Source organism: Cyprinodon tularosa, unplaced genomic scaffold (assembly GCF_016077235.1).
Source record: "Cyprinodon tularosa strain WSP-4 unplaced genomic scaffold, ASM1607723v1 ctg65, whole genome shotgun sequence".
NCBI lineage: Eukaryota > Metazoa > Chordata > Actinopteri > Cyprinodontiformes > Cyprinodontidae > Cyprinodon > Cyprinodon tularosa.
The window spans coordinates 1,527,643-1,541,514 of record NW_024039396.1 but is presented as its reverse complement, the minus strand read 5'-3'; the positions used below and the strand labels follow the sequence as shown (position 1 = coordinate 1,541,514).

General features: G+C 39.6%; 1 protein-coding gene across 2 annotated transcripts in view; it reads right to left on the bottom strand.

The window, feature by feature from the left end:
- dhtkd1 (dehydrogenase E1 and transketolase domain containing 1) overlaps positions 1-12,461 on the bottom strand; it is a 45,078-nt gene extending 32,617 nt beyond the window's left edge. The window contains exons 1-2 of one of the 2 annotated variants that reach the window (XM_038308915.1): positions 12,178-12,349; positions 3,680-3,832 (exon numbers count right to left, since the gene is read on the bottom strand). In XM_038308915.1, coding sequence (XP_038164843.1) covers positions 3,680-3,832; positions 12,178-12,349 — 325 coding nt within the window. Of the gene's footprint in view, positions 1-3,679; positions 3,833-12,177 lie in introns of both variants that reach the window. The other variant, XM_038308916.1, reaches the window with a different exon arrangement.
- Positions 12,462-13,872: the final 1,411 nt, after the last annotated feature.

Below are 13,872 nucleotides of genomic sequence, written 5' to 3'. Positions count from 1 at the left end.
TCAGGAAATAACTGACTAGATTTTTATGGAGCAAAAAACTAGGACTGGAAGAAAAAAAAAATTACTCAATCAAATATTTCTGTCTTTTTAAGGCTCAAAATGTTATTAAATTCAGGGGTTCTTCAGCTCTTCAACGAAACCTGCAAAATAAATACAATTTGTATAAAAAGTAATTTCACCTATTTGGACTTGTAATTTGGCTTTCTATAAACAATAAAAAAATATATATATTATATATCAACATCTCGACATGGATAGATATAGGTGTGTGTGGGGTTGCTCTTGTTTTTAACACATTGCGGGGACCATTTTGATGGTAAATAGCACGTTGCAGGGGCTCCTGGTGGGGCCCGAGGCCTGGACCCATGTGGTTAATTGTTGTTTTTGGGGATAGGGGTCACGTTTAGGACTAAGGTGTGAATTGAGTTTAGGTTGAGGTTAGGGTTAGTTGTGAACCTGTATGGTAAGAATTAGGGTAAGGGTCGCAGTAGAAATGAATGGAAGTCAATGGAATGACCGCCTAAAGATACTGAGACAAGTTGGTGTGTGTTATTGTGTGTGTGTGTGTGTGTGTGTGTGTGTGTGTGTGTGTGTGTGTGTGTGTGTGTGTGCTTGGGGGTTGTGTGTGGGTGTGATAAGGAAATAAAGAAAAAAAAAAACAACTGAGCTACCTCACTACACAAATATTTATAAAGATCTCTCTAAAACCATGGCATTTATTTTAATCAGGACCAGTTTGTTCTGCAACAAGCTCACACAAGTTATTACATTACACCTTCCTAAGTCAAACTGACAGGTCCCGCCATTAAAACAATCACACCCCGAAACAGAAAAACCTGAGCCTAGATGAACTGCTAACCATTTTAAAATCAAGTAAATGCTAAAACAAGCCTGTTTCCCTTTCAATAAATACATTACATAAAAGTATTTATTAAAAACTGGGTCTGTGTATTAAAAAATGCTAATAATTTAGATATTTTGTCATTTATATTATATTATTTTTGCATTTCCTGTGCTGTGATCCATAGTGAAATAATCAAAACAATCACTATTGATTCCTGACATCCGACTGGTTAACCTGCCTAGCAGCAGGCCAGTCGCCTTGGTTACTGTAATGTTAGCAGTATGTGATGCTTGAATTTAAAGGATAGCTATAATCTTATCTGGAAAGAAGTCAGACCAGGAAAATGTCTTTTGATATTCTCAGTTTTTATGCAGAAACAAAATATAGACAGACCCAACAGAGATATATACACCATAAAAAAAGAGGAGAAGAAATGGAAAAAAACAACTCTGATGGAAATGTTCTCACATGGATGCATTGAATAATAGATAAAATTACAGTGCGAGGGTCTCTCTATGAAGGTAGATTTGTTTCTTTATTCTTCAATCAAAAAATATATTTTCAATTAACTTCAATGAAAAAAAAACTTTTCAATCAAAGAAAAAATATTTGAATGCAAAAATACATTTGAACACCGCTTTTCTTTGATTGAAAATGTTTTATTTGATAGAAGGGCAGTCTTTTTAGTTTAAAGCAACTTTTTTAATTGAAGTAACATTGTTTTTTGATTGGACCATATAATGGGTGTGTCTTTATTATTCAAACAAAAAATAAATTGCTTCAAACAAACAAACAACAGAATCAATAAAAAAGTAGCTTCAATGAAAAGATAAAGGTTTTCAATCATAGAAAATAGTTTTTGAATTGAAACAAAATATTTGAGACTCAAAAAATTGCATTTGAACACTTTTTTTATTGTTGAAAATGTTCTCTTTGGTTGAAGGGATCTATTTAGTGTTTGGGCCATACATGGGTAAGACATTTGTGTCTTAATCATTCAATTCCCAAAAAGTTGTTTCAATAAAAAATAAAATAAAAAAATCAATCAAAGAAAAAAACTGTGCAAATTATTAACCAATAAAACTATAACGATTTATTGTTTGCAATTTTTGTAACTCTCAAACATTTTGTGATGAAGTTTAGCCTTAAAATTTAGGTCGAATTTTTGTCTTTGAAAAGTTTTTTTTTTCATTGAAGTGAAGATTTTTTTAATTGAAAATACATTTTTTGATTGAATAATAAAGAAACAAATCTACCTTCATATCTCTCTATATATACACTCAAAATCTTGTCAAACATGTCAGCTTCCAAATAGAAAAATTGGGCAGTGTTTAAAAGTTTCTCTGCCCTGATAAATAAGATGTGTGTATTTTTTTTCTTAACTAGAACACAAGTTAAGCAAGTCCTGGCTGGTAGTTCCTGGAGGAAGTTTCATTGAGTTAATCCTTTAATAGGGCGAATGCATTCAATCTTTGCTGTTTGGTAGCCCGTTCATTTCAGTTTAAAGCTCCAAGATTACAGTGAAACTGGAGCACTCCTTTGGAGACCGACTTAATCCCCCTTTATTTCACAATTTTTTTTTAAATAGCCTGTTTTTTTATATATACAGTAGGGGTGTAAATAATAATCATTTTGTATCGATGCATCGATCCAACAGCCGACGATCCGATGCATCGATACGTCCGCAAGAGAATCAATTCATGTTTTTTTTCCTCCGGTCTATTTTTATCCATTTGCTCCTGGGCGTAATTCTCCTCCCGTGCTGCGGTGGCGCTAAACCTATTTTGCCCTCCTACCTCGCTTCCTGGTTATAATCTTGCAGCAGTGTGTCACAGTGAGCTTGACACAGACATTTTTGATTTATGCTCAATATTGAAGCGTGATCTGTGCTACACGCTGTGGGTCTAGATGCGGCCGAGGCGGTGAGGAAGTGGGGGCGAGTTTAGTCCGACGACGGAGGGACATGAGGGCCAAAAAGAGCAAAGATCCAGGTGAAAAAGGGTCCCAACGTTCTCGCGCACCTCGCTCTTCTAGCGGGTCAAACTTCACGAGTTGTTTTCCGCAATTTCGGTCATAAAAACAACACAAGCCGGCCTCCTGTCTGCGGCGCTGTCTGCGGTCAGCTACAATTTGGGAGAGGAGCAGCGGAGCGTCTGTGGAGGGGGCGGGACGTATGGAGTCGAGTTATTTCATTGCACTCATTGCACTGATTTTTGCAGTATTTTTTGATGCAACTTTTCTACTTCTGTTATTTGCTGTTATTTCTAAAAAAAAATGCATAATGATATTACAGCTTTCATTGATTCATTTCAAATTTGAAACTTTGTCTAGCCTGTAAGGTGTAAAAAAAAACAAAAAACAATTAATCGAATCGTATCGTGGTGTATTCTTGAGTATCGAAAATAATCGAATCGTTGGGTCAGGAAATCATCAACCAAAGACTGCACAGAAATTAAAGGATGATTGTTAATCAAGATGCTCAGATCAAACCTTTATTCATTTTCTTTTTTCATAATCAATGTTTCTCCATCCTTTTAAGACTTTGTGGGATCTCTATAAAATGAACCACGTTTGAACAAATAAAAGCAGGCCTTAGTCACTGTGTGGTTGCAGCGATTTGTGTTTTATAACAGGTTGAACTGATGGCAGTAAAGATGATAAATCTATCCTTAAATGCCAGGTTGAAACCTAATGTCTCTTTTCTTTCCATTAATTCCAACATTTTAATTTTCAGGAATAAAGCGATGCCTCTATGAAGTCTCAAACACAGCAGCAGGTTGAAAGAACCACAAGATTTAAGCTCCTGAATGTTTCAAAGGTCTCTGTGAAACTTACCTGAGGTGTTGAGCGTTCCTCTGACGGCAGCAGCCAGCATTTCTATCTCTGGGATGCTGTCCACAACAGGTTGCTGAGGCAGTAAGGGGTTAATTTTAGCAGCCTTGTGTCCATGCGTTCTGTACGCCTCCACCAGCCGTGCGAGACCGTGATCTGAGCGCAGAGCAAACACAAACATGCTGCTGTCAGGGTTCAGAAAGGGGGAGGCAGACAGGCACCACAGGCTGAGCCCATCATTAAAACACTGGGGAAACTGATTCTATATACAAAATCATAACATCCAGGAAGAAAAATTAGGGGAAACTTATTTTTTTAAGCACTATGGAGTGTTGTTTTTGCCAAAGGGTACAGTGGACACAACCCGAGAAAAAAAACCTGGCCGTTCAGACACAGGACTAATTTAAAAAGATCAGATTCGTATCGGATTCAGGACCACATAGCCAAGTGGCCTGGGTCACATCGGAAAAAAATTGGATCTGTTTTGTTCAGACAGCCATGAAAAGATCAGATCCAGGTCGCATTTTGACCAAAAAAAAATCGGATTTAGGTCACTTCAGGCTGCAGTGTGAACGTAGCCTAAAATATCAATCCTTTACAATCTGATCTAATCTTACAATTTATTTTTTTTTGACAAAGCTTGATTGTTTAAAGCCTCATTAAAACATATTTACACTTGTCCAGTGTTGGATGCTTTGGGTACTAATGCCGTATAATACGGTGGTCTCATTTGATTTTCCTCATTCTGACTGCAGTGCGGGGCTGTTCGGTGGGTAGCACTGCTGCCTTGCAGCAAGAAGGTTCCGGGAGCGATTTCTGTGTGAAGTTTGCATGTTCTCCCTATGCATGCGTAGTAGAGACTGACACAGGAGTGGATTTTCACTCCTGTCCTGTCCCACTCCCACAGAAAAAAATGGTGTCCCGTCCCGATCCCGGGCCAGAGTAGAAATCTAAATCCTGTCCCGTCCCACTCCTGGTGAAATTACTCCCGCTCCCATTCAGAATGACTCCCGCTCCTGCACCACTCCCATTCTTGTTGTTTTTGAGCGCGGGGTGAAAAACTCAGAGCGGAAGTTACAATTGGTTTGCTCCCGCTCCCGTCTGCTCCCGTTAATGTTTAATCCTGTACCGTCCCAATCCCGTGATCGTTACTAATACTGACTCCCATCCCACGGGAATCCCACGGGAATCCCGTGACCCGTGGGGATCCCGAAAAAATGTCAGTCTCTAATGCGTAGGTTCTCTCCGGGTACTCCGGCTTCCTCCCACCTCCCAAAAACATGACTGTTAGGTTAATCGGCTTCTCTAAATACTCCATAGCTGTGAGTGTGCATGATTGTTTGTCCCGTTTGTCTAAGTGTTGCCCTGCGATGGGGTGCACCCCAGGGTGTATCCCGCCTTTCGCTCATAGACAGCTGAGATCGGCACCAGGTTAAGCGACCCTGCTTGGGATAAGCATGATGGAAAATGGATGGCTGACTGCTGTACGACTCTAGGCTGAGTGTCTGAGCTGGAGGAAGAAGCAGAAATGCAGGAAGATTCTATCCTCAGCTCCAATCATCTAGTTGTGGAAGTAGTGATGTTTTACTCAGAGCGACCAGACGTCCTCTTTTTCCCCAGACATGTCCTACTTTTCATACCTAAAAAAAAAATGTCCGGGGGGAATTTTAAAATCGTCCAGTATTTTGGTCGACTACAGTGCAGCAGAACCGAGCGGTCAGGTCCAGGGCTGGTTCCGGAACTCCAGCGGACGGGGGGAGGCAGCCAGCGGAGGACGGAGCGACCGAACTGCACCCGGTGTCGGTAGCCGCGTCCCCGCGCTTCCCCCAGGGGGGAAGCATACCGTTCCCGGCTGGCAGGGGCGCAACTACATATTTTTGAGGTGGATGCGAAAACACATAATCGCCCCCCCCCCCACAGTAACCAATCTCGTTCAACTTTCTCTCCATTAGACAGTAAATGAAAACAGCATCCTTTGGAAAAACACCTCTTTCTCTTCTCTGCTCTTGGATATGGGCCATCAGAAACTTTCGGTGGGCCATTTTCAACCATGTAGCCTACTGCCTAAATATGTCCCCCATTTTGTGTGGTAAAGGCCATTCAGATGGATCTTCTGAATAAAGCCTTGTCTCAGCACTCTCCTCTGCAGCTCTCTGCTCCTCTCCCTCTTCATCATCATCATCTGGTCCTCTCTGCTCCTCTCCCTCTTCATCATCATCATCATCTGGTCCTCTCTGCTCCTCTCCCTCATCTGCACATTCTCCCAATTTTCCCAAAAAAGAACACAATGAGAGATGGTCATCAGTAATTCAAACCATTATGGTATATAGGTTTTTGCTGCCTCCCTAATGTATTTATTCCTACCTGTTGTTCTCACTTGTCTCTTCTATGACCGACCTCATGTTTGTCTCCTTCACCCCTTGTCTGTGGCGTTCTCCACTAAGTCATATGGTCAAAAAGCATTATAAATTAGCTGTAAAAATTACAGATCTTAATACAGTTTTTAAAAATAATGTTTAAACATTATCGATTGGGATTAAGTAGCTGTTCCCTCACTTCCACCTAATATTAGACCAACCTGTTGCTTTAACCTGTCTGTCCTGATTCTTCCTCTGTCATCTTCTCTTCTTTCTCTCCATCCTCTCAGCTGAATTAAATTAATTTTATTTTAAGTAGGGTTAAAAAATACAGCAGTAAAACTACAATAAAAATTCATATTTAAATTTGAATTTGAATGAATTCTTGTTGGATAACAGTTACTGACTGGACACTGCATCTGCTCTGACTTATCAGATACATCACAACACCACTGTAGTGATACTGAATAAAACATTTAAACTCCAGTGTCCCCCTGCCAAAAAGTTTGGTAACATGGGTCACCGAGTCTAAGGGCTATAATGACACTGGATTAATGTGTCTGATACACACATAAACTTGTACAACTCATCTCACATATGAGTGAATAAATTGCAGCTAAGCGTTGGACCATAGCTGGGCACTGGCCACGACATTTTAGCTTTCCTGTGTTAATATTTCACAAGTTTTATTTCGGTCTTTCTTACACTTAGTGTGTGGATATGTGTGTGTTACAGGCGTATGTATCAGATATTCCTAGAAATACGGAACAAATCGCGTTCCTTATCGCTTCAATAGGGGACGCAACATTTAACAGCCAAATATGGGGCGACTCCGTATCAGAGTAGCTTTATCTAACCTGAATATTTACAACCCTCCTGTCCTGTTGTCGATTCACTGACAGAACTTACCTACTGTCTTTCAACCACATTGAAAGGCTTTTTTCATCCCGCCAACAACTTTATCCTTCTCCCTTTTTCTTTTTTGCGCCCCGGATAGTTTTTTTTTTTTTCTGGCGCTCCATCTTACTGTTAAGTGCACACTACGAATCGATAGATTAAAAAAAAAAAAAAAAGAAAAACACGCCTGAGTGCGCCTCTTAGGGGCGCGTGCGCAAGCCACCTGTGTGGGAAGGGAGAGCGACAGGAGGGAAGGTGAAGGGGGCGCATAATCAGTGCTGTCTCTCTGTTATTGATCGTTTTATGCTGTTAAATATAGAAAATGACAACTAGAAAAATTTATTTTCTAGAGGGGTTTATTGACGCCCCCTTGAGTGCAGCCCCCCTATGCGTTGCATGCGCTGCATACCCGGTTTTTGCGTGTCGTGCCAAACGAGTTATCCCCGACAGAATTTGTATCCCCTGCGTCGGGAGCGCGCATTCAGCTCCGCCTCATTACCAACACATTAGGCGTGGAAATAAAGATATTTTTCACTTGTTAGTGCTATCGTAAGGGATTCTGCTTAAAACTAGACTAATCACTAAGTATAACACGTTCTGAGAAAGCAAACGGCTCTGTGGTATTCTCCAGATGTGTAACGAAAATATAAGGTTTATGTTATTCGATTGTCGCATGACTGTCGCATGTCTGTCTGTTGAAAATAAAAATCGACCTTTCTGAGTCCATCACAGCTGTCTACTTTTTCGTTGTTATTTTTGTGTGTGGATAGAACCGCATGAATGTATTATATAAAGCTAATTTCAAGTTTGAATAAATGAATAGTGAAGAAAGTTACTGCCAAAATGATCAGATCTAATGAGATTTTAATTCAGCCAAGAACCATATGAAGAACACAAGATGTGTCACTTAAAAAAATAACAATATATGAGGAGTTTTTAAAAAACTACTTTATTGCAATTTTATTAGAATAAGATGTTAAAAAATATTTGGACTTCACATTAAAAGTTTTATTGTTTTCAAGCACTGCAGCCCATTGTTATAAATGCTGACCAGATGGTGTGTCAAAAAGTTTCCTCTCTAAGGAAACCCAGCAGGTTTCAAGTCTCTCTAAGCAGCATTCTCTCCTCCTGAAAGATTGTAGAACCACAGTGGATAGATGTCTGCATTTTTGATGTCTTAGCAGCAATCACTCATATTGAGCATGCATGAAGTGACAGTGGTTTCATATTCATAAGTTACACTGCTATCCTTAGGTTGGGAGAATTGATCTTTGCATATCTTACTGGGTTTTTGAGGCACTATTGGCTCATTTTTTTAAAGTAGGCTGACAGGAAAGGGGTTATGAGACGGAGGAAGAAATGCGGTAAAGGACCTTAGGCTGAGGACTAGGGCCTCTGTATGTAGCACCTGCTGAAAATTTGAAGCTGTTGGCTCTTTCAATGTAAAAGTTACGGGGGGATACAAAAAATATCAGTATCAGCCTGCCAAAATATGTATCCCCTTCTAAAATGGACTAAGAGTATCCCACATTCTAGATTTTTGGCACATAAACACCTCTTATAATCACCAACAACTGTAGGAATTTTGAAGCTGTTGGCTCTTTCAATGTAAAAGTTACGGGGGGATACAAAAAATATCAGTATCAGCCTGCCAAAATATGTATCCCCTTCTAAAATGGACTAAGAGTATCCCACATTCTAGATTTTTGGCACATAAACACCTCTTATAATCACCAACAACTGTAGGAATTTTGAAGCTGTTGGCTCTTTCAATGTAAAAGTTACGGGGGGATACAAAAAATATCAGTATCAGCCTGCCAAAATATGTATCCCCTTCTAAAATGGACTAAGAGTATCCCACATTCTAGATTTTTGGCACATAAACACCTCTTATAATCACCAACAACTGTAGGAATTTTGAAGCTGTTGGCTCTTTCAATGTAAAAGTTACGGGGGGATACAAAAAATATCAGTATCAGCCTGCCAAAATATGTATCCCCTTCTAAAATGGACTAAGAGTATCCCACATTCTAGATTTTTGGCACATAAACACATCTTATAATCACCAACAACTGTAGGAATTTTGAAGCTGTTGGCTCTTTCAATGTAAAAGTTACAGGGGGATACAAAAAATATCAGTATCAGCCTGCCAAAATATGTATCCCCTTCTAAAATGAACTGAGAGTATCCCACATTCTAGATTTTTGGCACATAAACACCTCTTATAATCACCAACAACTGTAGGAATTTTGAAGCTGTTGGCTCTTTCAATGTAAAAGTTACGGGGGGATACAAAAAATATCAGTATCAGCCTGCCAAAATATGTATCCCCTTCTAAAATGGACTAAGAGTATCCCACATTCTAGATTTTTGGCACATAAACACATCTTATAATCACCAACAACTGTAGGAATTTTGAAGCTGTTGGCTCTTTCAATGTAAAAGTTACAGGGGGATACAAAAAATATCAGTATCAGCCTGCCAAAATATGTATCCCCTTCTAAAATGAACTGAGAGTATCCCACATTCTAGATTTTTGGCACATAAACACCTCTTATAATCACCAACAACTGTAGGAATTTTGAAGCTGTTGGCTCTTTCAATGTAAAAGTTACGGGGGGATACAAAAAATATCAGTATCAGCCTGCCAAAATATGTATCCCCTTCTAAAATGGACTAAGAGTATCCCACATTCTAGATTTTTGGCACATAAACACATCTTATAATCACCAACAACTGTAGGAATTTTGAAGCTGTTGGCTCTTTCAATGTAAAAGTTACGGGGGGATACAAAAAATATCAGTATCGGCCTGCCAAAAATGTGTCATCCTTTTACAGAGCACAGAGAGTGGTTAAACTGCATGTGTTTTTCAACTGCATCTATATGAAATGCCAAAAACCTTTCAAACTTTCAACAACTGTAATGTTTATTTATTCATATAAACTATATACAGAATAGTCAGAACTACTAAAAATTTTCTAACAAAAACAAGCAGGACAAACAAAGGCCTTCTCTGGTGATGGGTTATTCATGCAGATCTGGCAGGCTGATACTGATATTTTTTGTATCCCCCTGTAACTTTTACATTGAAAGAGCCAACAGCTTCAAATTTCCTACAGTTGTTGGTGATTATAAGAGGTGTTTATGTGCCAAAAATCTAGAATGTGGGATACTCTCAGTTCATTTTAGAAGGGGATACATATTTTGGCAGGCTGATACTGATATTTTTTGTATCCCCCTGTAACTTTTACATTGAAAGAGCCAACAGCTTCAAAATTCCTACAGTTGTTGGTGATTATAAGATGTGTTTATGTGCCAAAAATCTAGAATGTGGGATACTCTTAGTCCATTTTAGAAGGGGATACATATTTTGGCAGGCTGATACTGATATTTTTTGTATCCCCCCGTAACTTTTACATTGAAAGAGCCAACAGCTTCAAAATTCCTACAGTTGTTGGTGATTATAAGAGGTGTTTATGTGCCAAAAATCTAGAATGTGGGATACTCTTAGTCCATTTTAGAAGGGGATACATATTTTGGCAGGCTGATACTGATATTTTTTGTATCCCCCCGTAACTTTTACATTGAAAGAGCCAACAGCTTCAAAATTCCTACAGTTGTTGGTGATTATAAGAGGTGTTTATGTGCCAAAAATCTAGAATGTGGGATACTCTTAGTCCATTTTAGAAGGGGATACATATTTTGGCAGGCTGATACTGATATTTTTTGTATCCCCCCGTAACTTTTACATTGAAAGAGCCAACAGCTTCAAATTTTCAGCAGGTGCTACATACAGAGGCCCTAGTCCTCAGCCTAAGGTCCTTTACCGCATTTCTTCCTCCGTCTCATAACCCCTTTCCTGTCAGCCTACTTTAAAAAAATGAGCCAATAGTGCCACAAAAACCCAGTAAGATATGCAAAGATCAATTCTCCCAACCTAAGGATAGCAGTGTAACTTATGAATATGAAACCACTGTCACTTCATGCATGCTCAATATGAGTGATTGCTGCTAAGACATCATAAATGCAGACATCTATCCACTGTGGTTCTACAATCTTTCAGGAGGAGAGAATGCTGATTAGAGAGACTTGAAACCTGCTGGGTTTCCTTAGAGAGGAAACTTTTTGACACACCATCTGGTCAGCATTTATAACAATGGGCTGCAGTGCTTGAAAACAAAACTTTTAATGTGAAGTCCATATATTTTTTAACATCTTATTCTAATAAAATTGCAATAAAGTAGTTTTTTAAAAACTCCTCATATATTGTTATTTTTTTAAGTGACACATCTTGTGTTCTTCATATGGTTCTTGGCTGAATTAAAATCTCATTAGATCTGATCATTTTGGCAGTAACTTTCTTCACTATTCATTTATTCAAACTTGAAATTAGCTTTATATAATACATTCATGCGGTTCTATCCACACACAAAAATAACAACGAAAAAGTAGACAGCTGTGATGGACTCAGAAAGGTCGATTTTTATTTTCAACAGACAGACATGCGACAGTCATGCGACAATCGAATAACATAAACCTTATATTTTCGTTACACATCTGGAGAATACCACAGAGCCGTTTGCTTTCTCAGAACGTGTTATACTTAGTGATTAGTCTAGTTTTAAGCAGAATCCCTTACGATAGCACTAACAAGTGAAAAATATCTTTATTTCCACGCCTAATGTGTTGGTAATGAGACGGAGCTGAATGCGCGCTCCCGACGCAGGGGATACAAATTCTGTCGGGGATAACTCGTTTAATTCTGTCGGGGATAACTCGTTTAATTCTGTCGGGGATAACTCGTTTGGCACGACACCGGCTGGGCCCAGACCCAGACAAGCTCGGTGCTGATGGCTCAGTTCAAATGCCCTACCCGATCCAGTCAGCTCCACCCCAACCGCACCCAAAAAAAAAAGTGTCCTCCTTTTCTGAAACCCAAATCACCCTAGTTTTATATTTATGACACGAAACAGATCCTATATAGACTAAAATAAACAATCCAAGTTATGCTTAAAATAATTCCGAAGATGAGCAGCTATGTTAGCCCCCATCGCCCCTCCTCTGGTGTCGCCTCTGCAGTTATTGTGAATAAACTCTGCTCCTGGAAACAAACAGGTGCGCTTCATTTACAACACCTCCATGAAGGGGAGCGCCCCTCTGGGAGGTGTTCCTACTAATCCACTGGCATGGCCGTAATTTGACCCCCATCGCCTCGACATCGGCCCTCCTGCCGTAGTTTTACCGACCTTGGTTGAGTGCAGCGATGCGCTCCCTCTGTGACGTGTTCTCCACGCCGAGCTGCTTGGGTCGGTAGCCGTAAACTCCTCTTTCGGTGTGATAGCAGCAGCCGAGGACCTGCCCAGCAGCGTTTGGCGGCAGTCTTCTCATACATGTTTTCAAAAGAAGAACGGCCGACATGTTTCTGACTGTAAATCTTTACTCCTACAGCGTGAAAGCAGCTCCAGCCTCGCAGAGCGGCTACAACACGGCCGCCATATTACCCGGGGAGAAGGACGTGTTGGGAGGAGATGCCTCACCGGCCACCGATTGGCCGAAGAGCTTTGAAACGTTTGGCAACGACTCACGCGCCCTTCTATATGGAGTACCAATACTGCCATCATTAAAATTACATGAATAAAATAAATGACTCGTAAATATTAACGTTTGGTAAAATGGCTTGAAATTTAAATGAGAGAGCCGTTGTTTTGATATAAATGTATCTTTATTGTTCTGTTTTATATCTGCACTTTTATTCTCAACAGAAATAAATGACTTTCAGTAAATATGTAAAGAAAAAAATCAGCATTCTAATAAATAAGCTAAGACTAAATATTCATTGTTTAATTAAAGAAATTGAATAAAAGTGCAGAGATAAAATCGAATTAAAATAAAATGGAACATATATGTATAAATAATTTAATTTGAAATGTTTTTAGTTTATATCAGTGGCGGCTGGTGAAAAATATTTTTGGTGGGGCTGATATAGCCTAGTTTATGTCTCCAACTAATCCGGAATAAGAATTCAAATAAACAATTGGACAATACATACAATTTAACAGTAATGATTTAATTTACTATATAATAACAGTAACAGTGATGATTTGGGTCACTGTGACGGGGTTCTTTGGCCTCCAAGAATCCAGTCTCAGTCGGGTTACCGGTGTTGGTGATTTATTGTGCTCAAAAACTCAAAACAGGATGCAAAAGAAACTAAACATATACAAGATCCTCTGGGCCTCAGCCTCCCTCCAGTTACCAGCAATGTAACAAAGAAACAGAAAACAAAAATTGCAGCTTTTCTTCCCACAGCCCTCATTAAATAGTTTAAGCCCCTACCCTCAGGCTCTCTTATTTCTGATTTCTTCTCATTAATCAGTTTTGTCCATATATTACCTCCACAAACAATTGATGTACAAAAACAAATCATTTTTACAACTTAATTCTTTTACACAGATTCATTGACTTATTCAATTACACCAAACTGGGTTTGAACCCAGCAAAGACGCAGCCAGACTGAAGATGACAAGTCCCCATAGCATAAACACGTACACCCCCCCCCCCCCACACACACACACAAACACACACACACACGGCTAACCCCACTGAAATATTAAGTGTGCACCCTCAATACGCCAGCAGGTAACCAGGAACAGCTTGTGTGTTTTAAGTTCATGGAGCTACTGGGCTCAGCGCGAGTGTATTGGTCCTCACAAACACAGTATAACAGGAATGTGTGTGTGGCGCGCAAAGTTAGAGAGGTTGTTTTAAGCGACGAGGTGGATTCGTCACAGTCACAATAACCATGACATGAAATGTTCATATCCTACAACAGGGATGTTCTTCTGGCAAACAGGTAGATAAATAAGGATCTCACCGAATTTGGTGGAAGCTGCATCTCGTTCGTTACATTCGCCATCTTCCCTCTAATTGTCTGCACCTGC